Below are 23003 nucleotides of genomic sequence, written 5' to 3'. Positions count from 1 at the left end.
GGCAGTGGTTCAAGGTCAGCGACTGCAGTGGCTAGTGATGTCATCCTTGTAGAAGCAGATAGCAAGTGACAATTTTTAGCTGATGCTGTAGTGCCTTGAACTTTGTCATTTTAGCAGAGTTTTTGTTAAAGGCAGTAATGTTTTGAGTTCAGTGCTTTCTTTCCTCAAACACTGATAATCCATGTATGTATGTCATAAAACTGTTCACCAAGAAGTTTAAGCACACACTGTAGTTCATGACTTATGCAAACTAAGGGAGAACTCTGATCAGATAATACTGGGTCAAATGAAACTGTAGCATCCCTGCATTGTGTTAAAACAGCAGCACTTTGGGTAGACATTTTTTGGAATTTGATGGAATTTGGTCTACTCATACACTTGAATCAGTTCAGTTCAGTCGCTCAGTCATGTCGGACTCTTTGCGACCCCATGGACTGCAGCATGCCAGGCTTCCCTGTCTATCACCAACTTCCGGAGCCTACTCAAACTCATGTATATCCATTAAGCTTTTTAAGTTGTATTTAGAAATATTTATTCAACTGTATTTAGAAGTGTTTATTCATACATTTGAATACATATTTTTAAATACAACTTTCAAAAGCTTTAGGATTTTTTTCACCTTAAAAACTTACAGGGTCACAAAGTAGTAGAGATTCAGAAACTAACAGTTGACTTATTTCACTCAGTAGTATATTGATTTCAGCACGTGTTCAGGCCTTCCGAGGTTCCTACCTGCTAAATATTTTCTAGGCACAGAGTGGGGAAAGCAGCCCACCACCAAGTTCTGTTTTGTGCATCTTCAGAGAGTGACCCAGTGGAAGGCCACTGTCGGTTCAAGGCTGCCTGCAGGCGTGCCCCCAAGGCTGGGCATCACAATGGTCCAGTTTGCTCTGCGGTCTTAATTTCACTCCAGCAGCTCCAAAGTGCTTATAGTGGTACATGCGTACATGCTTGGACACACACATGCGTGTGTTTGCACCCGTAGCACCTTCTGCATACTTCCTTCATCACACTTGCTACTTGACTACAGGAACCAGGTCTTCTTCAACCTTGCAGGTCCAGCACTTAGCCTGAGGCCTGATAGTCCATGACCTCAATAAATATTTAATCAATGAACAGTCTCATTTCTGCAGTCTTATTTTACAAACAGCTCTGTGGGCAGGCCTCATCCCCTTCTCTGTTCGTTCTTGGATCCTTATAGATTCTTACAGAACACTTCATTGATCCCTATCTTCAGGGCAGAATCTTGACTGCTCAAGTCCTCCATATTCCACCCTGCCTGGAATTATCCCTTACTGCTTTTTTCACTTAAAACCTAAACAAAATATAAGTGGTCTTTCCAGTTCCCCCACAATGGTGCTGCGTCATTCCCCAATGGTGGCTGTTACCTATGGTCAGTTCTTATAAGAGAGAATAAGTTAAAAATGAGTTTGTTGTTTCTTTCCTTTTGACTTCCTCATTGGTAAGCATCAGAGAAGTCAAAGACACATTGCAAGGAAGCATCATTGTGATCTCCCACAGAAGTTCATATACAGAATTTCAGAGGAGAATGTTCAGTTTAAAAGCGCACACATCTGTTCTTTGGGCAGGCTTCAGCTGTTAGGGATTTTACAGGGCCTGCAAGATGAGGTTTGGTTGTAGGTGCTGTCCAGTGGCTGAAAAGAGTCATCGCCACTGTTCCATAGGCTCAGTAGTTCTCTGTTCTGTATGTGAGCCTCATGGTTTTTTTTTTTTTCTTTCTAAGGCAGAGGAGGATCTTGTCTCAACTAGAGTCTTTGCTGTTGTTCAGTTGCTCAATCGTGCCCGACTCTTTGCGACCCCATGGACTGCAGCATGCCAGGCTTCCCTAGAGCCTTCACTGAAACAAATCTTAAATCAGCATCCTCACTGTTTTCTCATTGCTGAGTTTGATTTTCATGAGTCAGTGATGTGGAGAGTCATGTCTACAGTATTTTTTTAGCTTTATTGAGGAAAAATCGACAGATATGATTGTATGTAAAGTGTACATAGAGACTGTGGGATGATTACTAAGATCAAGATAATCAGCGCATCCATCCTCTCACATAGCTAACTTCCTTTTGTGTGACAAGAATGTTTAAGCTCAAGTCTCAGCAACTTTCAAGCATACTCTACTATATTATTACCTGTAGTCACCGTGCCGTCCAGTAGGTCCTCAGACCTGTTTCTCCTTACAGCCGAAACTTTCTGCCCTTTGACCTGTGTCACTCCATTTCTCCAGGGTCATCATTTTTATGATAAGGCCAACTATTCAGTGCTGACCACCAAGCCTCCTCTTTCTCCTTGTAAATCACAGCTTCTGTTCCAACATTTGGGAAAACCTATTAGTTGCTACCTTACTGCCCTAAATATTTCCTGCTTCCCTGGAGGCCCTGGGCTCTAACTTTTAACAAGCCTCAGAACAAAGCCAGATGCCCTGGGGGGAAGGTTCAGCCCTGCTCTGGGAAGAAGCTCCCGCAGCACGTGGTCCCGTTTCACTGTTACATTGTGGATTAAAGTGCTACATGGAGCATCTTTCAGGGTTACACAAAAACCCATACCCTGAGTATTATCCTTGTCACCTGACCAGGGCTATAATAGGGTTCTGCCACAATTCCTCCAATTTTTATTTCTCTCCAATAAAAATTTGCTAGTGGAACCACTCACTCTGGGTGGGAGGCTAACTTTGTTTCTGATTGTCTTATTTCAACCCATGGTGAAGTTATATTGTGCCGCTGGGGCTTTTTTCCTTTTCTTTTTTCATTTGGCCGGGGCTGCCTCTGTTCAACAGAGCCTCCTTGTCACTTCTTCTATCATCGTTAGTTAAAAGTAATTGTTATTGCAAACCCACTCCATGCCAGTATCATTCTCTTTCATGGGGAAAACCCACAAAGCATTCATTTCAGTAGCAGAAAGGAGGGAGCTTACAGGATCAAATCCTTTTTATCTGGACCTGCAGCACCTGCGGCAATGCATTAACTAGCAGGAGTTGTTAATTACAATCCTGACTTGTTGATCTTCCCGGCTTCCAAATTTTAAAAGCAAGAAAATTAATCACTGCGCGTGTCTCCTCCTGTCGAAAATGACAGGAGCGTGTCTTCTGAGTTCTGTTTCAGCCACTGATAATCACACACTTGCATTTTCCTGTCACATTTCTTTCCTCCTTTTGTGGATGGAACCATTTCTTAAGTTCAAAGAGCCCTTCCATTCACAGCAAAGTAGATATTTGCCTGTAAAACAAAGGCTTTAGAAGCATAAATCCTCTAAATATGAGTCTGAGCAAGATGGTACTGAAGATATTTCAGGAGTTGACATCACTTAAAAAAAAAAACACAAAAGTATGAAGACTAATTAGAAGTGTAGTAGTGGCGGGCTTCGCTTATATTTTTTCATTTAATTTACATAACAAACCTGCGAGATAGAAACTATATCTTTATGGTGGAGGAAACAGGTTCAGAAAGGATGACTAACTTGCCCAAGATCGCATAGCACTCAAGCATGAGAAGGAAAAAGGATTTGAGAGAGGGAAGTAGGAAAAGGAGCCCAGCACAGTCATCCTGCATTGTGAAGCAGGAATCAGGAAGAGGTGGAAAGAAAGCTGAGCCTGGCTTCCAGAACACTTGCTTGTCATAGTAAGAAAATACAGTGTCTGGCACTTTATTCCGACCTATCCATCCATCATCAAGGTAGTTAAACCACCTAATCCATCCTGTGTGTGAGTCATTCTTAAGAAGAGTTACATTGTAAGCAGTCTGGACTGCAGAGAAGAATGCTTCAACACTCTTCATCAAATTCTGCCCTCGAAAACTCTCAACCTAAATGGACGACCATAGGCCTAGACCAGCAGTTGTGTGTTATGGAGGCACATTTGACCTGGGTGGCTTTCTAAAACTCCCAGGACAAACCAGTCTGATGAGACTAGCTGGACCCAGCCCCAGACGGGCGTGGGCAGCTGAAGCTGAGAACCGCTCTGAGAGGTTGTGCGTGATTTCACCATTAATGTTCCTTTCGTTCCCTTCCTTTTCAGTTATTTCACTTCATTCCTCTGAATGACCTTTATTCTTCTGTCACGGAGGGCAGTTTTCTGTTCCTTGTTTTGCAGTCTTTCCCCAAACCTCCTGGACAATTCAGATCGGGTTACATTGCAAATGAAAGCTTTACAGCTGGGTCTTCTGCAGGCACAGAGTTTATTCTAAAAGCCTTGTGTATTCGACAGTGAAAATGGATATCCCATATGAAGTTTCTCTCTGGCTGAACTTTGCAGTCAGCAGTAGTTGGACTCTCAGGAGCTCTACTTTTTGCTCTCTGAAGCACATACACACACACACAAACCCTCTCTTGCTCTCTGAAGCACACACACCCGCATGAGCCAGCTCAGCACATTGTAATCGGGGTTTCTACCATTAGACCTACAGACCGTGTGGGTTTCGCCCTGTGTAAGCTATGGGAAGAACTGAAGCACGTATCTGGGTAGTTTAAACAGAGTTCCCATCCCTACCCCATTTCACTGAGAACTGCTGTTACCAAATAGACCAAAGGAGATTCTTAAACTGTTCGCTGTCAGTAACTGGCTTAGCTTTTCTCCTTCTCTCCACTGAAGGCAGTCTGGCCGGGAGAATCTTTGTGAAGGATATTCACACAGGTAAGCCAGGTAGATGACCCCATAAGCACATATACAGTAACATCTGCATCCGAGCCAGGCAAGGCTTTTCTGTCCTTTCTGAAAGCTGCAGTGTGTTATCACCCAGTTCCCAGAGGACGCAATCCCATGTGGACTGGCCCAGTGTCTGTCTGCGAACACACCTGGATTTACTGCCTGAATTTACTCCCTGAATGAGACAGAGGGACCTTCTTTGCACAGGCTGAATACAAAATCAGCCCTTATTTTAATTCCAGTCCACTTCAGGTGACATTGAGTCCTCTGGCATAGTTGGTTAAGAGACCCTCTGTGGGGATGTTCCCCTTCCTGGATCTCATTTTCAGAAATGACTGGATTCTTCCCATTGTATCTTTGAAGCCAAGTAGCATTAACAGGAGAAGGGATAGGCTACCTGCTCTGGAATCCTTGGGCTTCCCTGGTGGCTCAGACAGTAAAGAATTCCCCTGCAATGCGGGAGACCTGGGTTCAATCCCTGGGTTGGGAAGATCCCCTGGAGGAGGGCATGGCAACCCACTCCAGTATTTTTGCCTGGAGAATCCCACGGACAGAGGAGCCAGCCGGGCTACAGCCATGTGGTCACAAAGAGTTGGACACACTGAGTGGCCAAGTACAGCATGGAGCAGCATTAACAGGATTCCACTGGAGCTAGGACATTGTGCAGATGAGGGTAAAGAATGCCTTTATTTACTCTTCATTAGTGCTATTACAGGTTCGATCCCTTGGTCAGGAAGACCCTCTTGGAGATGGGAGTGGCTTCCCACTTCAATATTCTTGCCTGGAGAATTCCATGGACAGAGGAGCCTGGCAGGCTACAGTCCATGGGGTCACAAAGAGTCTGATACGACTGAACAACTGACACTTATTTACTTACTGCTATTACCTTATCAGAAAACTAAGATCATGGCATCTGGTCCCATCACTTCATGGGAAATACATGGGGAAACAGTGTCAGACTTTGTTTTTTGGGGCTCCAAAATCACTGCAGATGGTGATTGCAGCCATGAAATTAAAAGACGCTTACTCCTTGGAAGAAAAGTTATGACCAACCTAGATAGCATATTCAAAAGCAGAGACATTACTTTGCCAACAAAGGTCCATCTAGTCAAGGCTATGGTTTTTCCTGTGGTCATGTATGGATGTGAGAGTTGGACTGTGAAGAAAGCTGAGCGCCGAAAAATTGATGCTTTTGAAGTGTGGTGTTGGAGAAGACTCTTGAGAGTCCCTTGGACTGCAAGGCGATCCAGCCAGTCCATCCTAAAGGAGATCAGTCCTGGGTGTTCACTGGAGGGACTGATGCAGAGGCTGAAGCTCCAATCCTTTGGCCGCCTGATGCAAAGAGTTGACTCATTGGAAAAGACTGATGCTGGGAGGGATTGGGGGCAGGAGAAGAAGGGGATGACAGAGGATGAGATGGCTGGATGGCATCACCAACTCAATGGACGTGAGTCTGAGTGAACTCCGGGAATTGGTGATGGACAGGGAGGCCTGGTGTGTTGTGATTCATGGGGTCACAAAGAGTCAGACACAACTGAGCGACTGAACTGAACTGAACTGAATTACCTTATCTAGACACATAGATTATTTTTGTTTGCTGTAGTATATGCTCCTTGATCATGTCATCATACTCAAGGAAGGATATTTTGCATGATGGAGACAAAATATTTCCGTTGATGTGTGAATTCTGATTCTGCTACCAACTTGCTGAATGGCCATGTTGAGTTAGATACTTCACCTCTAAGATCTTCAGTATCTTCATTTGAAAAGCTGGAATAATAACCTCTTCATAGAGCTGATGGAATGATTAGAAGAAATCAGCAGTTTTCAAACTTTTTGTTCTTAAGATCCCTCTCTACCTATAAAAATTGAGAACTCCAAAGAGCTTTTTTGTTTGAGATATTTATCAGTATTTACCATATTTATAATTAAAAATAGAAAATATCATAAAGCACTTGTTTTTTAAAATGAGGACTCTTCTTCAAGACAAAAGAATTAATGAGAATAATTAATGAGTGGTGTTTTACAGTTTTGCAAATCTCTTTAATGAGAGGTTAAAGAATACAAGTGGATTCTCAGATATGCTTTTGAATTCAGTCTGGCATGTAATGTAGTTTTGGTTGACATATGCAAAGGAAATCTGGCCTCAAATAGGTGTGTAATTGGAAGGGAAGGAGTATTTTAAAAGCCTTTTCAGTTAATTGTGGATATTCTTTGATTGACCGTTAGAACTCAGTGAAGTGATTTTTGTCTTAAATATTAGTTGTAACGTGCACTCTGAAGCCATGTCTCTGAATTTTATGTACTCTGTTACATAAAATCCCTTAGTCTGTCTTGTACTTTGAATGACTCTTTTAGTCATGTGTAATTTTTTAAACATCATACTCTGGTCATTTGGAAAACGTTGGTTCACTCAGTTATATAGACCTCCTAAAACTTTATTTCATCAAACCACGAAATCAAACAAACAAAAAAAAACCCCCACAATTTTTAAAACCATCACCAATCTTTCAGATGAGAGACTGTCAAACTCTGGGTAGCAGATACATGTGTTCCAAAATTCTAATTTTTGCTTAAGAGCCCACATTTTATCATTGGCAACAAATATTGCCAATTGTTTTCTTTGATGTGATGGACTCACTTCATTTATTTCCATAATATACCTGCCAAATACACAAGTCTGAACAGCCAATTTGTCTAAAGTTGTTCTTCTTAATAAAAGTGATATTTCAAGAAAACAGTGGCACGTTCAGTTTATAGCTCCAGGGATGGCCAAGAGTTCATCCTTGAGATAACCCTCATTCTTCAGTAGGAGCAGAAACACTTCCTGCCTTCTGCCCCCTTCATCTCAGGGTGCCGAGATGATACATACCAAAGACTCACGATTCAAGGACATTAACATTTGTGCCTGCGTTAGTGGGCCTCCCGGGTGTCTCAGTGGTAAAAAATCTACCTGTAATGCAGGAACTGCAGGAGACTTAGGTGTGATCCCTAGGTCAGGAAGATCCCCTGGAGGAGGGCATGCAACCCACTCCAGTGTTCTTGCCTGGAGAGTCCCATGGACAGAGGCAGGCTACAGTCTATGAGATCACAAAGAGCTGGACGTAGCTGAAGTGACTGAGCATGCACACACGGCTTTATTAGGGACATCCTTTTTTTTAATTTATCTTAATCTACTTGGTTTACAATGTTGTGTTAATCTCTGCTATATAGCAGAGTGATTCAGTTATATATGTATATGAATACACACACACACAGAGGAGTCTGGCAGGCTACAGTCCATGGGGTCGCAAGAGTCGGACACAACTTAGTGAGATTGCCACCACCGTGTAATGGTTTGCATTCTCTCATCCCAAACTCTGGGTCCATCCCTTACCCCTTAGCACCTACAAGTCTGTTCTCTAAGTCTGTGAGTCTGTTTCATAGGTAAGTTCATTTGTATCACAGTTTAGATTTCTTTAGGGGTATTCTTTACTGAAACTGGCTTTTCCCCCCTGACTGTGAGCATGTGGAAGGGAGGAATACAGTGACGACTTACTCGCTGCTTTGATTTGTACCAAAGGCTTTGTGGCTCAGCTGGTAAAGAATCTGCCTGCAATGCGAGAGACCTGGGTTCGATCCCTGGGTTGAGAAGATTCCCTGGAGAAGGGAAAGGCTTCCCTCGCCAGTATTCTGACCTGGAGAATCCCATGTACCAGTCCATGGGATCTCAAAGAGTTGGACACGACTGAGCGAATTTCACTTCATTTCACTTCAAAACCTTGCAGGTTTCACCCTCCGGGCACCCTTCACTTTCTAGAGCACAAATGTCAAGACCCTAAAGGCAGTAGTTCATTCTGGAAATAGTTTTGATCTCACGGGCTCCCTGAAAGGGCCTGTGGGCCTCCGGTAATCTACAGACCACACCTCAAGAACCACTGGCATTATGTAACCTCCTGACAAGTTAGCACTTTCTTCCTGGTCTTCATTGTCTGTGGCCGTGGACTTGGTGACTAGCCAGGCTGAATGAAGCCTGGCCTTTGGGAGATCTATTATTTTGATGAAACCCCAATAGAGTTCTTCCTGCGTTCACCAGAGCCCAGTTTTTTTTTCCTTCCTGGGATAGTACCTTGGTAATATCCGAAACAAGCCAAAAACAAGCTGAAAACAAACCTTGGTTTCATATTAGCTTTACTGCTCACATCTATGTGTGGAAGATCTCTGTATATAATCCTTGTTTTCTTTTTGTATGGTGTAGAGCTAATAAAGACATTTTTTTGTGATAGTTTCCTGGTCTGTTATATCGAGGGTCTTAATTCTGGTTTCAGAGACACTTCACTAGTCTGTGCATAGATTCTAGGTGGCTGGTGAGCCCTCAAAATTTCACAACATTTTCTGTTGTTCTTTGAGGGTTGGGGATAAGCTGGGTTGTTGGGGAGAGTTAATAGCTTTAAATTCTCAGAGAGGTTTTATGACCTCGCCCCCTGCAAAACCAACCGTCACCAAATGGCTGTTTCAGATGGACATTGTTATGGGTGGCATCTACCCATCCATTGTCCAGGTCCCAACACACGTCTTTTGGAAAAGAATTTTCAGAGTTCCCTCTGCAGCTTTGCCCGTCTGCTCTTTCCATCCCTTTGGCATTCCTTCACGGTGCCTGTCAATTAGCACTTGCTCACTAGTCACTTCACAGTTGTCTTTGAGCACATCGTCTGTCCTTTCCCCCTTGGCATAAAATGCAGGAGACGCCAGGGCCGGCCATCTCATCCACATGTATCCTCGGAGGGTATTTCAGGCCAGAGGATGCACTCAGCCAAATTAGTGGGCTCCTCTTTGAACCACTGAGATGTGCAAACTCGGAATATTTATTTATACCTCAACTGTGAGCTGCGTTTTTTTCTCCCACACAATTCTTCAGCCTGCTGCTTGGAATCCAAGCACTGTCATGAAAACTGCAAGGCAGCCAGTTTCGTTCCAACAGTAGCATTTTTGGAACCCTTTCCCGATTCCGTGGGAGTAGTGTGGTGACTACCACTCTCTGAGAAGACGCGGAGGAGGACTCTGCAGCGTGATGATATGTATGTCTTGCAATGTCAGCCCTCCGGGCATGCTGCAGATGGGGTTGGGGTGAGGGGGCTCCATGGCAGGGGAGGGGACACCCCTGGCAGTAAGCGAGAGTGCCCTTTGCAGCACCAGCATTTCTGTACATTGGAAAGCTGGCTTCAGGGTGGTCAGTGAGAAGCAGACAGCGGGCTTTACAGATCGCACTCTCATTTAACGAAGTGGTTGTTCCCCATCTCAGAAAAATTTGAAGGGTTCTGTCATAGGCGGTTTAACTTAGTGGCTTCACAGCTTTTGAAAAATCCCATGGCTTGTCTAATGCAGCAAACACACCAGCATCTAACAGTTGGGGAATAGCAACGTCCCTGTCCCCTATGAGAAGCAGGAAAATGAATTCTGTGGTGATGAACGGGGAGGACTAACCTAATTATGACAAAGCAGAAGAATCATTCAGTGGGATACAGACAAGGTAGATGTGTGTACCAGTCAGATCCAGGGGTATTTTATTTAAGAATATGCCTCCAGTTGCTGGGTAGCGTTGTTTTTGAACTTTGCTTCTCAGACATTTGTTACTGACACGCTCCATCCCTAAATACTAAAGATTGTCACCCACTTTGTGTTCTCAGCAATATAGGTCGACCCCAGTCCTCTGTCTTTACAGACCAGGCTTCCAAGATGGCTTTGTTTATTTCTGTCCCTTTCTAGCAGCTGAGAAAAACAGGACACAAGAGCCTCTGACTTGCCCCAAAGCATTGAGTCATAGTGCAGGTTGATGTTAACAGCTGTGGTGTCCCAGGCCAGGCTCACGAGTCAGAGAGCATGTCCTTCGTCTCTTTGGAAAGTACCCTTCATGCTGTCGGGGTCGGTCAGTGGCAGCGTTAGTCCCCTTTGACTAACTCATTCCCACTCAAGGGCTGAGTCTGGTCAAACTCTCCTTTGGGAAAATCCCATGTAGCAGTGGGAGAGCAAGGTAAGGTGACTCTTGGCTCTGCTTTCGAACCAGATGGCGGCTGTTATTGCATGATAAAATGAGCAGCTTCACGTTTTTCTGCCTCTCGCCACTACAGTGCCCTTTCTGTTTTTTAAGGAAAGAAGGCTTGTCCAAATGTGGAAGATGCAAGCAGGCATTTTACTGCAATGTGGAGTGTCAGGTAGGTGTCTCTGGGCCAGCTGGCAGGGAGGGCCTGGTTTCCTCGGAAGCTCGGGACCCCAGCATCCTTCTCATCCTTGTCACGGCATCCCAGGGCCCTCCCGCAGCCAGAGCTGAAAAGCCTTCTTGTGGCATAGGGTGTGGCTGGATGCCCCTGTGTGCTGGCACCCAGGACTGATGGTGATGGGCAGCCAGTGGGCAGTAACATTTTGGGGCCCCACACAGGATCAAAAATAGAGGTTGGTAAAGTGGGAAAGACATAGGGACCACATTGGATACAGGCAGGTGTTTCACCAAGGTCAACAGTCTGCCCCCCACGGCTCCCAGCAACAGATGGAATGTGCAGAGACAACCAGTGAAAAATGTTAAAATGCTGTCTTTAAAATTGTTTAGTCTGTACCATCACCAAGTCTGTATCTATCCCCCTGGCAGGCTACACGTCACCCTTGGGCTGGTCTAATCTAGCCTGATTCCAGCTGGACTTAGGTGGGCCCCTGACACAGCTTTTGTGCAGCCAGAGGTGGACTGGTCTAAACTTGGACCTGGAGACCTGGGCGGGGGGGGGGGGAGGGGAGCGGTTCAGGCAGCAGGTTGCGTGTAGACCACAGGCCATCTGGCTGGCTGGCTGCATCTCGAGGGAGTCTTGTAACCCAGGACTGAGGATTTCAAGAGGGTATTTGGAGGAACTCTTGGTAGACTCTTTAAGGGATAAGTTTTTTTTTTTTCCCCCCAAACTTTTCTACTTCATACTGTATAGTTACACAGAATGTTTACAGGTATTACAGAAAATGCACTCCATGTTCTAGCAGTTTGAATTTGGGGAGGATGTGATCTTCAATCTCTGTGTATCCTCCCCAATCTATTTTTTAAATGGGAACCTACTAATATGGCTTGGGAAATGATGCTACTAAATAGTGGGTCTAAGGGAGAGGGAGGCCGTTCTTCATACCTGCACCTCGGTTTCGTTCTTCTTCCCATACGTAACTGTCACTCTCCTCTGCCCCCCACCCCTGCTCTGGTCGACCACATTACCCATGGTTTCATTTTTTTTTTTTCTCCTCTGTTTTCTCCCTACACAGCTGGTCTCTGAATGTCTCCAAAGGGTGTTGTGCAGCAGTGGGAGAGGTTGCTAAGCCCCAAAGTCTTATCTGACAGAGCTACCCTCACAGAGCCCCTGGCCAGAGGAAACACAGGCTGAGCCGTTGACTTGGGAAGGGCTGCCTTGGCTCTGAAGGCCATGTGCATGGTCCACCTCCCTGTGTCTCCATGCAGGCTTCCAGCTTGCAGGGCAGTGAGAATATAGATGGGCTTGTCATTGGTTTATCAGGGAGTGTAGCTTCTTCTGAAGAGGAGAGACCGTGCTTTGCTCCTCCCGATTATGGACAGAGAGTTCTGTGGTTAGATTGCTGGGCCCGCGAAGAGGTCAGTGAGCACCAGAATGACGTGATTAGGTTCCAGGCCTGATAAGTTAGCTGTTTCTATATTTAAGTTAAACGCTTCTAGAAAAAGTAGCTCATGATATTCTGGTTCTTTAAAGAAGCCAGCTAGTAACTCACACACAGGTCAGACTGTTGTAACACAGAAGACTCGGAGGGTATTGTTCCAGCCCCGCACCTGCCTACCTCTGTGAACTTGACAATTCAAAGGACATCTCAGAGTCTTTTTCTTTAAGTGTAAATGAGGACAGTGGCCCCTATCTTGATGAATTATAAGGATCAAATGATATGTGAGATGTCAAAGTTCTATGTAAACTGTGATGCTGCGTGCAGGCATGAGGGCTTGTAAATAATAATATGATAGTAATTCAGGCTGGACTGAAGCTTAGCTTTATGCAGAGAATAAAGTAGGCAGCCCACTTTAGATTTAAAGGACTGGGTTTTTTTCACCAAAGCATATGGATGGATTCTAAGAAACTTGAGATCCTTAATGGTATACATTATATGAATAGTGCTTGTTACAAAATGGAGCCTTAACTTCTCTGATGAACTGTAGACTTGGCATGGATTTGAAACATGAGCATCTGTGAGATGCTGAGCTACCTCTTGGTCTCTTGAGCTGTCTTCCATTAGGCCCCCCAGGTGGCATTACACTGATGCATAACCGTAGTCCAGGTTGGGGTGTTGTGGGGGCCATTGTGGTTCCCTTGCCTTTAGGACCTAGTCTTCCAGATTTGCTGACTCACTGTGATAGGTGCCTGGCCTTGGGAGGTTCCCGGCAACCAAGTATATCAACCTGTGTGAACCAGAATGCCTCTTTATTGTTGGTTAGTCTCTAATTCGTGTCCTCCTCTTTGCAACCCCATGGACTGCAGCACGCCAGGCTTCCCTCTCCCTCACCATCTCCCAGAGTTTGCTCAAACTCGTGTCCGTTGAGTCGGTGATGCCATCCCACCATCTCATCCTCTGTTGCCCGCTTCTGCTCCTGCCCTCAGTCTTTCCCAGCATCAGGGTCTTTTCCAGTGAGTCAGCTCTTTGCATCAGGTGGCCAAAGTATTGGAGCTTCAGCCTCCGCATCAGTCACCTTACAGAATGAAAAGGCAGGAAGATATGACACTGAAAGATGAGCCTTTTTATTACTTTACATCAAGCAGCTTGACAGGCTGCATGTCCTCCTCCTGGTGTAGATAGATTGTACAGGTCACATCATAATGTGCTTGCTGTAGCAAGGAACCCCAGGATGGGGGACACAGTCCTGTGATTCTAAGTCATGTCAAAGGTCCGGGGCTTGACAGCTTACTGTGTCCAGCCCCACCATGTGCAATCTTCCTTGCATCTTGCCAGCCCCTGGGCCAGGACACCCTTGGTCCTAGAGAGTAGTTTTGCACTTCAGTTTCCCCGTGCTCTGTGAAGTATCTTGTGACCAAAGTACTCTTGTAGATGACAAGTAGTAACACACTTCCCAAAAGCCACCTGTTTCTAGAAATGAGGCTGGATTTGGCCTGTTTCATGTCTGTTTCCCGTCTCTCCTGTCCTGGCAGGAGGAGGCACATAATCATTAAGGTCTTTGGTCCTGTCGTCTAAAGGGCTGAGTAGGAGCAGGACGCCGTATCACAGTGAGACAGGATGGCCATAAAGTTAAGTGCCTAGAAACAAACGGCCGTAGAAGGGTTTCATCCATAAAATCACTGGGGAGGAGTGTGGGGTATTTGCTCTAGATGGAAATGGACTCGGAATTCTGCCCAAGGGAATACTTGGATGGGATCAAGGTGGAGACTCTGCTGCAGGGTAAAACAAGGGGTGCAAAACAAGGGCAGCAGTGAGGAAGGTGACTGAGTGATTCTCCACCTAAGAAAGCGTGGCCCTTGCCCCTGTTGTTCAGGTACTCAGTCATGTCTGGCTCTTTGCTACCCCTGGGACTGCTGCACGCCAGGCTCCCGTGTCCTTCACCGTGTCCCAGAACTCACTCAAACTCATGCCCATCGCGTCGGTGATGCCATCCAACCATCTCACCCTCTGTCATCCCCTTCTCCTCCTGCCTTCAGTCTTTCCCAGCATCAGGGTCTTTTCCTCTTCACTGGGCCTTCTTCACGGGCAGACCCCACCCACCTGGAGCCACCGGGGGGTCCACACCACAGAGCAGATGACAGGGGTTGAAAGGAGCTTATCAGTAGATAAGAAAGCAGTGTCCCCAATGGCTGAGTGACTTGCCCAAGGTCACACAGCAACAAAACTGAGAACAGAGTGTGCAGAATCCCTGGGGAGGGCTTTCACTGCTTTCCAGCACTGCGCCTGGGGGTCCTGAGGACCCTCCAGGAGAAGAGGCGCTGTGGGGATGAGTCAGAGACGAAGTGGCCTTTCATGGAGGTGAAAGGGAAGATCCCTTTGAGTTTAAGGTCCACATCCCTGCCTGAGGGCGTCCTTCCAGGAATGCAGCATGTTAGAGCTCCTCAGGACCCTGCTTCCTGCACCCAGCCATCCTCTCTGATTGCAGGACTCTAGGACCATGCTTTATTTTATACAGTTTGTCTCAAGTCTTGTCCCATTTATTCTCCTTTTCGTTCATTTGACTCAGTGTGATCCTGCCAGAGGAGAGATTTTAATTGACAATGCATGAAAGGGTAATGGGAGGAAATATAAAAGAAATAGAAATTCCTTTTTAGTTAGGCTCAGTTTGTAAGCTGTGTGTTTTAATGAACTATATTTATTTTTATAAATATGCCTAGAAAACTAAGAGTGTTGTTCACTCAGACTTTTTTGTTAAATTGTACCACGGCACATTGAAGAGAAGAGTTTTAGAGTTATTACATAGAGGAATCATTGTGGAGTAGAACTTTCTAAGGTGTTATTTCTTAACATTGAAAAATAGAAGAAAACGGTTTGTGTGTTGTAAGTGGAGGCGTTAGGATTACGAGTGTGATTTTGAAAGGAGGAGGGGGCATGTTCTGATGAAGATTGAAGAAAGCATGTATGAGGAGTATGTGACCAAAGATGTGAGAACATTCTCGACTTTTATCACCAATTACAAAGTAACTGAAGTGTAGAAAATGTCTAAGAAATGCTCCCATGACCCTGTCATTTTTTGGGTGATCAGTGGGTAGGCTAGAGTCAGGGGTTTAGTCCTGGTTAAATTCACTTTGTTCTCTTCATTCAGACATAGGAAGCATCCTCAAAGGAGCCACTGATTTTTTTTCCTGTGAATAAATGCTTAACATCACCAGTAAGAATCAATGAGTGTGTCCCATCACTCTTTCATGGAAAGAGAAAACAAAGCAGATAGGGGCCAGCCCTGGCTGTCATCCCGGTGTCATCCCGGTGTGAGGTAGTCGCTAAGCCCCTGATTCCTTTTGCATTCTTCCTCTCACAGAGAATAGTGGTGGAGAACAGTAGTCCTATGACATTTTCTTACTATTCCACATTTTATGAAATCACTTCTGCATGCTACTCTGCATTTCAGGAAATCACACAGGCATGTATATAAATAAGTTCAGTTCAGTCGCTCAGTCATGTCCGACTCTTTGCAACCCCATGAACCGTAGCACGCCAGGCCTGTCTGTCCATCACCAACTCCCGGAGTCTACCCAAACTCATGTCCATTGAGTCGGTGATGCCATCCAACCATCTCATCCTCTGTTGTCCCCTTCTCCTCCTGTGCTCAATCTTTCCCAGCATCAGGGTCTTTTCAAAAGAGTCAGCTCTTCGCATCAGGTGGCCAAAGTGTTGGAGTTTCAGCTTCAACATCAGTCCTTCCAATGAATATTCAGGACTGATTTCCTTTAGGATGGACTGGTTGGATCTTCTTGCAGTTCAAGGGACCCTCAAGAGTCTTCTCCAACACCACACTTCAAAAGCATCAATTCTTTGGTGCTCAGCTTTCTTTATAGTCCAACTCTCACATCCATACATGACCACTGGAAAAACCATAGCCTTGACTAGACGGACCTTTGTTGACAAAGTAATGTCTCTGCTTTTTAATATGCTGTCTAGGTTGGTCATAACTTTCCTTCCAAGGAGTAAGTGTCTTTTAATTTCATGGCTGCAATCACCATCTGCAGTGGTTTTGGAGCCAAGAAAAGTAAAGTCAGCCACTGTTTCCACTGTTTCCCCATCTATTTCCCATGAAGTGATGGGAACAGATGCCATGATCTTCATTTTCTGAATGTTGAACTTTAAGCCAACTTTTTCTCTCTCCTCTTTCACTTTCATCAAGAGGCTCTTTAGTTCTTCACTTTCTGCCATAAGGGTGGTATCATCTGCATATCTGAGATTATTGATATTTCTCCTGGCAATCTTGATTCCAGGCTGTGCTTCTTCCAACCCAGCATTTCTCATGTATTCTGCATATAAGTTAAATAAGCAGGGTGACAATATACAGCCTTGACGTACTCCTTTTCCTATTCGGAACCAGTCTATTGTTCCATGTCCAGTTCTAACTGTTGCTTCCTGACCTGCATATAGGTTTCTCAAGAGGCAAGTCAGGTGGTCTGGTATTCCCATCTCTTTCAGAATTTTCCACAGTTTATTGTGATCCACACAGTCAAAGACTTTGGCATAGTCAATAAAGCAGAAATAGATGTTTTTCTGGAACTCTCTTGCTTTTTCCATGATCCAACGGATGTTGGCAATTTGATCTCTGGTTCCTCTGCCTTTTCTAAAACCAGCTTGAACATCTGAAATTTCACGGTTCACATATTGCTGAAGCCTATCTTGGAGAATTTTGAGCATTACTTTACTGGCGTGTGAGATGAGAGCAATTGTGTGGTAGTTTGAGCATTCTTTGGCATTGCCTTTCTTTGGAATTGGAATGAAAACTGACCTTTTCCAGTCCTGTGGCCACTGCTGAGTTTTCCAAATTTGCTGACATATTGAGTGCAGCACTTTCACAGCATCATCTTTCAGGATTTGAAATAGCTCCCCTGGAATTATGGTCTAAATTGAAAGCCCCTTTAGAACAAGAGAAACACCAAATGCAGGAGTTAGAAAAGGGGACTTCACAATAAAAATCCAGTCTCCTTATGCAGGGAGACAATATATCATTTGCTCAGCAGAAAACTGGCTGACATAACAATCATTCTTTCCTTCCAGCGTTGGAAGTGCTGGTGTACCATGAGACAATTTTTCAACTCTTTATGCATCTTTAAGCATTTCAGTCCACACACAAAAAGGAAAGTCATGCAGAGCTGTTGTTACAGTGGCTGAAAATGAACTAGAAGTTTACAAGGGTGTCAAAAAAATTCCCTCTCATACTTTTTACATAGATTTAATTGTTTAAATTTATTGCATGAGTCATCTGTGCTCATTATAGAAAAATCAGAAGTTTCAGACTGAAAGAGGAACAGAAAGAGTATCCATACTTCATAATTTTATCCTTCCAGAGAAAACCGCTAGTAACACTTCGGCATGTGTCTTTCTGAATCCTTCCTATGCGTTTGTTTGTAATATATTACTTTCCTAGAAAGTGGGATCCATCTGAATTTACATAAAGTTTTATAAAGATTGCAACCATTGAAGGAGTAACAGCTTAAATTTTGAAGGAAAACTGGAAGCCAAGTAGTGTCACTGTGGTATGTCTCTGACATTTCCACCGTCTGACAGAAAAGGAAAACTTCTTACTAGCTGACAAATTTCCGCTGATGAAACTTAACATGATGCTGCCGGTCCTTGAATTTACCCAGCTCTCCGATTTCACTGCTCTGTGTGGGTCTCCATTACATTCTAGGTGCTCTTGCTTTTCTTTGTGTTCGGATATAGTCATAAACGACTTGAAGTCAAAGACTCCATCTCCCATCCCTGCCTCTGGGGTCATCAAGGGCTTATTGAATGAATGAAGGAACCAGGACGTGAACAATTACCAGCATTTGTTGAGAGCACGTTGTGTGCCAGGCACTGGTCTGAGTGCTTCTTGTGGGTTAGCTTGTTTATTGGATCCTCACAACGACCCTTTGTGGTTGCATGAATGCCTGATAATGGTAGGCTTCAAGCTTTGTGTCTGATTATCACTGTTGGAAGGCATACAATCGTAGACTCGGAATTCCGGACCTGCTAAGTAACTTAGGGATCATGTTATTTACAGCCGAGGATACACAGGCAGAGGGATTAAGAGGACTGTCTGGTGTGACATAGCTGCTTCGCTGGAGGGCGGGGTGAGAATGCAGGTCTCCCCGAGCCCCAGGCCAAGTCTCCTCTTGCTAAATAGAGCTCTGCTCTCCCCCACAGCGAGCGCTGTAGTGAGGTTCTCTTCCCTGGAGGACATTAACATCAATAGATGTCAGCATTGTGTGTTCGTATTTATTTATTTATATTCGTATTAATTAAATTGTATTAAAAACACATAAGTCATATTAAGAAATGTTAAACTTTTTTCTCACCGGAGCTCATTGTTAAACACCAAAGACACCACATATACTTCAGGAAACTAGCATGTTTAAGGCCATGCAAACACCTTTTCTTAGCACAGCTAGGGTCACAGTGAAATTCCTGTGTGTGTTTGTAGGCGTCAGTTACCCGTCTGTCCCCCACTAGCGTTCTTCACTTCCTTCGGATGCCCCAGGGTCAGAAGCCCTTGTTGTCTTTCCCTTTTTGCTTTGCATTTGTGTGCGGAGTCAGTTTGTCTGCTGGGAGCTGGACCTACCTGTTCCTACCTCATTGCTTCATCACCGAGCTCTCGTTTTAGGCTTTGGCTAAAAACAGATCCTCTTCTCCCTTGTGTATATCTTGTCATTTCTGTCTCTCCTTGCTCTTGGTTATATTCGGCATGCTGTTATTTAACTCTGCAGAACACCTTGGCACAGTGCTTGAGCCCAGGGTCTGTGTCACGGGGGGTGCATTAAATCATTAAGTGACAGTGTGTCTTTCCTTCTTGGCCGTGGGGAGGGAGACATCGTCATTCATTCAACAACTTTATTGAGTGCTTAGTGACTGTCAGGCACAGTTCTAGGTTCTGGGATAATAGATTTACCCGAAACAGATGAATAGTGGGGGCAGGGGGGAAAACGTAGTAAACCAAACATCTAATCAGTGTGTAATAAATCCGTCAGGTAGACACATAAAGCGAGGAAAAGGGGGAGTGGTGGGGGAGAGCGCTGGTTTGGGGAGGGTACCTTGAAAAGGGGCATCAGAGCAGAGACATGGAGGAGGGAGGGAGCCAACAGGACGTCTGGGGAAGAGGCATCTCTCCAGGAAATGCAGCAAGTGCCAAAGTTCTCAAGGCAGGAGCAAGCGTGGTCGGTCCAGGGGGCAGCGAGGAGACATGGTGGCCGGGTGGAGTGAGGTGAGGGAGCGTGGTGGGGGTGATGAGCTCGGAGTAGCAGAGAGTCAGCTCCTACCACGTGTGGCCTCGTGAGTCATCGTTACAGCTTGGCCTTTTGCTCCGAGGGGAGAAGCCATTAGAGCATGCTGAGCCGTGAATGCAGGATCTGAGTTGTGTTTTTCAGAATCGATTACTCCGGTTGCTCTCTGGAGCGGAGCTGGGGGTGGGGTGGGGGGTGGAGGGGGCAGAAGCAGGTGTCTAGGTAGGAGGCAGAGGGAGCCGTCACGGCGTAGGTGTAGGGTCTGCTGCCCACTGAGGAAGTTGTGGGTGGGAAATGATCAGAGGCTGAGTGTATTCCGCAGGCAGACAGGATGGATTCACTGGAAAGGTGAACATGGAGTGTGGGGGAGAGAGAGGCGGCCAGGAAGTCTCCAGGTTTCTGGCCTGAGCATTGGAAAAGTCAGACTTGCCCCTTTCTGAGGAAGGAGAGGCAGAGGGAAGCCCACAATGGTACCCAGTTCCGTTGAAGCAAGGAGTGTTTGCAGACTTCAATTGAGTCCGCTCCCACAGCCAAGCCCATCGCACCACCACAGCTGGTTTTTATCAGAGCCTGTGTGGCTCAGCCAGTTCCCAGCCATCCCCCGCTGACCCTGTTACCAGCACCAGCGTCGTCCTTTACGCCCGGGTCCTCAGTGCATTCCTCCCCAGCACCCCACCCTCCTCCTTCCCCAGTCTTCCCGTCGCGAAAGGGGCATCTCCACCCTTCCAGGAGTGAGCACATGCCCTTCACCCCGCAGCCTGGGGCAAAAAGCATTGAGACCGGTGTTAGAAAGGAGTCCAGTTTTCCTCTTTTTTCCAGTGACTCTTCAGGGAGTCTGTGTCCTAAATATTCCCAAGAGTTGCCCTGGCCAGACTTTTCACGGGTCCTTGATCGAGCCCTCGTCTCTGGTAGGATTTTATCACCCATAGAAGAGGACGAGGTGCTGTGGATGTCACTTCTCGGTTATTTGCCCTCATGTGAGAACAGAACCAGACCAGAACCGTAGGGAGCAGAGCCAGACCAACAGCTGATACCCAAGTCACTCACCCCGTGACTGGCATGACAGCGTCCACAGATAATGCAAAGGTGTGCGTGGTGTTCGGAATAGTGAGGGGCATGAGATGCTTGAGGAAACCACACAAAGCAGATTTTCTCTTGCCAGCAAGCTCAGCCAGGCCTGAGTCAAGGTCATACAGCCACGTCTATCTTAAAGGATGTTTTCGTCTAACTTTTGTGAGCACCGTCGTGTTTTCCAAAAGGAAACATATTTCACTTGACCTCAACTAGGAGAACTTGCTGCATCCTCTTGTTTTGAACTTTATTGCCGTGTGTGTGTGTGTGTGTGCGCGTGCGCGCACATGTGTGTGTGTGATTTTTTTTTTTTTAACTTTCCCAGAGAGAAGATTGGCCCATGCACAAGCTGGAATGTTCTCCCATGGTTGTTTTTGGGGAAAACTGGAATCCCTCCGAGACTGTAAGGTTGACAGCAAGGATTCTGGCCAAACAGGTGAGGAATTGGGAACAGGTTCAAGTGTGTTTTATTTTTTTACTCTGAGGTCAGAAAGATGAGTGAGTGACCCATGGTGATCATCTCTCGCTCAGCATTCTGGGACCGCATTTCCCATCACGTTCCTATGGGCAGAGATGAGTGCAAGGCTCCAGGAGTGAGCTGGCTTGTCTGCCTTGTGCACCTAGGATGTCACTCATCCCAGGCCGGGAACATAGCCGCTGCTAAGTTCTGAGCTTTTATATGAGACAGGTTTGCATAGAAAAATACGGCCTCTCAGGGCATGAAAACCTGAGTGACGGTAATGAGAGCGTCCTAGGGAACCAGACTGGCCTTCAAAGCTTTGGGAGGTCCCCTCTTTCCTTCTCTTACAGCATGCACCCCTGCTGCCACCTCCGCTCACCCCCTGTCCTGGGCTGGCTCCTGCTCTTCCCTGTCTCCATACTTGTCCTGCCTCGGCAGGCAGGGAATGGGGTGAGATAACCAGCATGGCACCTGCTGGGAGAGGAACAAGAGGAGTGGAAAAGTAAAAATCAAGGCTGGGGAGGTGGGGTGGGAACCATGTGGCCATCAGCAATTTCCTCCAAAGATGAAGCCAGGGCTGGCTGTCCTGACCCCTTTTTGGCTCAGTCCCGTACTGATTGCATGATAATAAGACGCCTGATCTTGACAGGACCAGCTTAAATGGAGGGGAGGAAAATGCCACAGGATGTGTCCTTGTGACACAGTGAAATGGGCTGCACGGAGCTTAAAAGGCGAATGTCCACAGAGCTGCTTGCCAGTGATAAGCTGCAGGCAGGGCCTCTGTACTGGAAATCTTAAAGCTGAAATTTCATCTGCTCCTTCTTTCTATCTTCCCTTACCACACCTCCCTCCATTTAAAACTTTCCGGTTTTTTTTTTGATCGAAACCAAACGTGATCATAATGGTCCACTCAAATCTGTCCCCAGACCAAGTTAGGCTCCTCGACCTCGTAAACAGAAGTAGAACATTTTGAACCTCTGAGGTCATAGTTTCATTATGTTCAGCCTGGGTCAGGTGCTTGATGAAATGCCACTTCGCCCGCTCAGGGTAACCAGAGGCACTCAAGGCTGGCCTTTAGAGTGGGAACGAAAAGTCAGAATTGTTTTCGCTGGAGGAGGTTAACTTTTGGTTCCTTGCTCACAGTTGTCTTTAAATACAGGCCAAGTACTTGGTCGGAAGGAAAGGGTAGGAGAAAATGGTGTGACTGGGTGAGTGTATGTGTGTGTGCGTTAGTTGCTCAGTCGTGTCCGACTCTTTGCGACCACATGGACTGTAGTCCCACCAGGCTCCTCTGTCCCTGGGATTCTCCAGGCAAGAATACTGGAGTGGGTTGCCGTTTCCTTCTTGAAGGGATCTTCCTGACTCAGGAATCGAACCTGGGTCTCACGCATTGCGGGCAGATTCTTTACCGTCTGAGCCACCAAGGTGTCAGGGTAAATAAGCCATCAGATTCAATCCGTAAGCATCTTGCCAGGATTGAGTGGCCAGTCTCCTGGTTCTCCCCAGGCCCCATCTCCTGACATTATTGAAAGTGTGGTGGTTAAGAATTCAGAAAGAGCTGGTGCCCTTTTCTGAATGAAAAGTTTTCCCAGGCAAAATGACTTACTAATCTTATAGAAATGGATCCTATGAATGGGAAGATTTCCACTCCAAAAAAGAACTATTGAAATGTTTTGGCCCCAGGAGGGTAGTCTGAAAGCTATGATGAGTTTATACCAGTTTCATTCAACTGTTATTATAATTACTGCTACCACTAATAGTCTATTAAATGAAAAGTTACCTGGCCATCTTTTCATCTCTGTAGGACTTAATGATTAAAAAAACAGACCATTTGTATTCTAGTCACTTGCAAAGGTTTCAGGAGGGGGACAGGCTACCCAACTACCGAGGGGAAGCGTAACATGTT

The 23003-nt window shown here is 45.7% G+C and overlaps 1 protein-coding gene across 1 annotated transcript in view; it reads left to right on the top strand.

Annotated features, from left to right (window-relative positions):
* SMYD2 (SET and MYND domain containing 2) overlaps positions 1–23003 on the top strand; it is a 53550-nt gene that overhangs the window by 9705 nt on the left and 20842 nt on the right. The window contains exons 2-3 of the mRNA XM_068986019.1: positions 10779–10842; positions 20963–21073. Coding sequence (XP_068842120.1) covers positions 10779–10842; positions 20963–21073 — 175 coding nt within the window. The remainder of the gene's footprint in view (positions 1–10778; positions 10843–20962; positions 21074–23003) is intronic.

The sequence above is a fragment of the Capricornis sumatraensis genome, chromosome 14, assembly GCF_032405125.1.
Source record: "Capricornis sumatraensis isolate serow.1 chromosome 14, serow.2, whole genome shotgun sequence".
In the NCBI taxonomy this organism is placed as follows: Eukaryota; Metazoa; Chordata; class Mammalia; order Artiodactyla; family Bovidae; genus Capricornis; species Capricornis sumatraensis.
The sequence above is the reverse complement of the archived record's forward strand: the minus strand, read 5'-3'. Positions and strand labels throughout refer to the sequence as shown.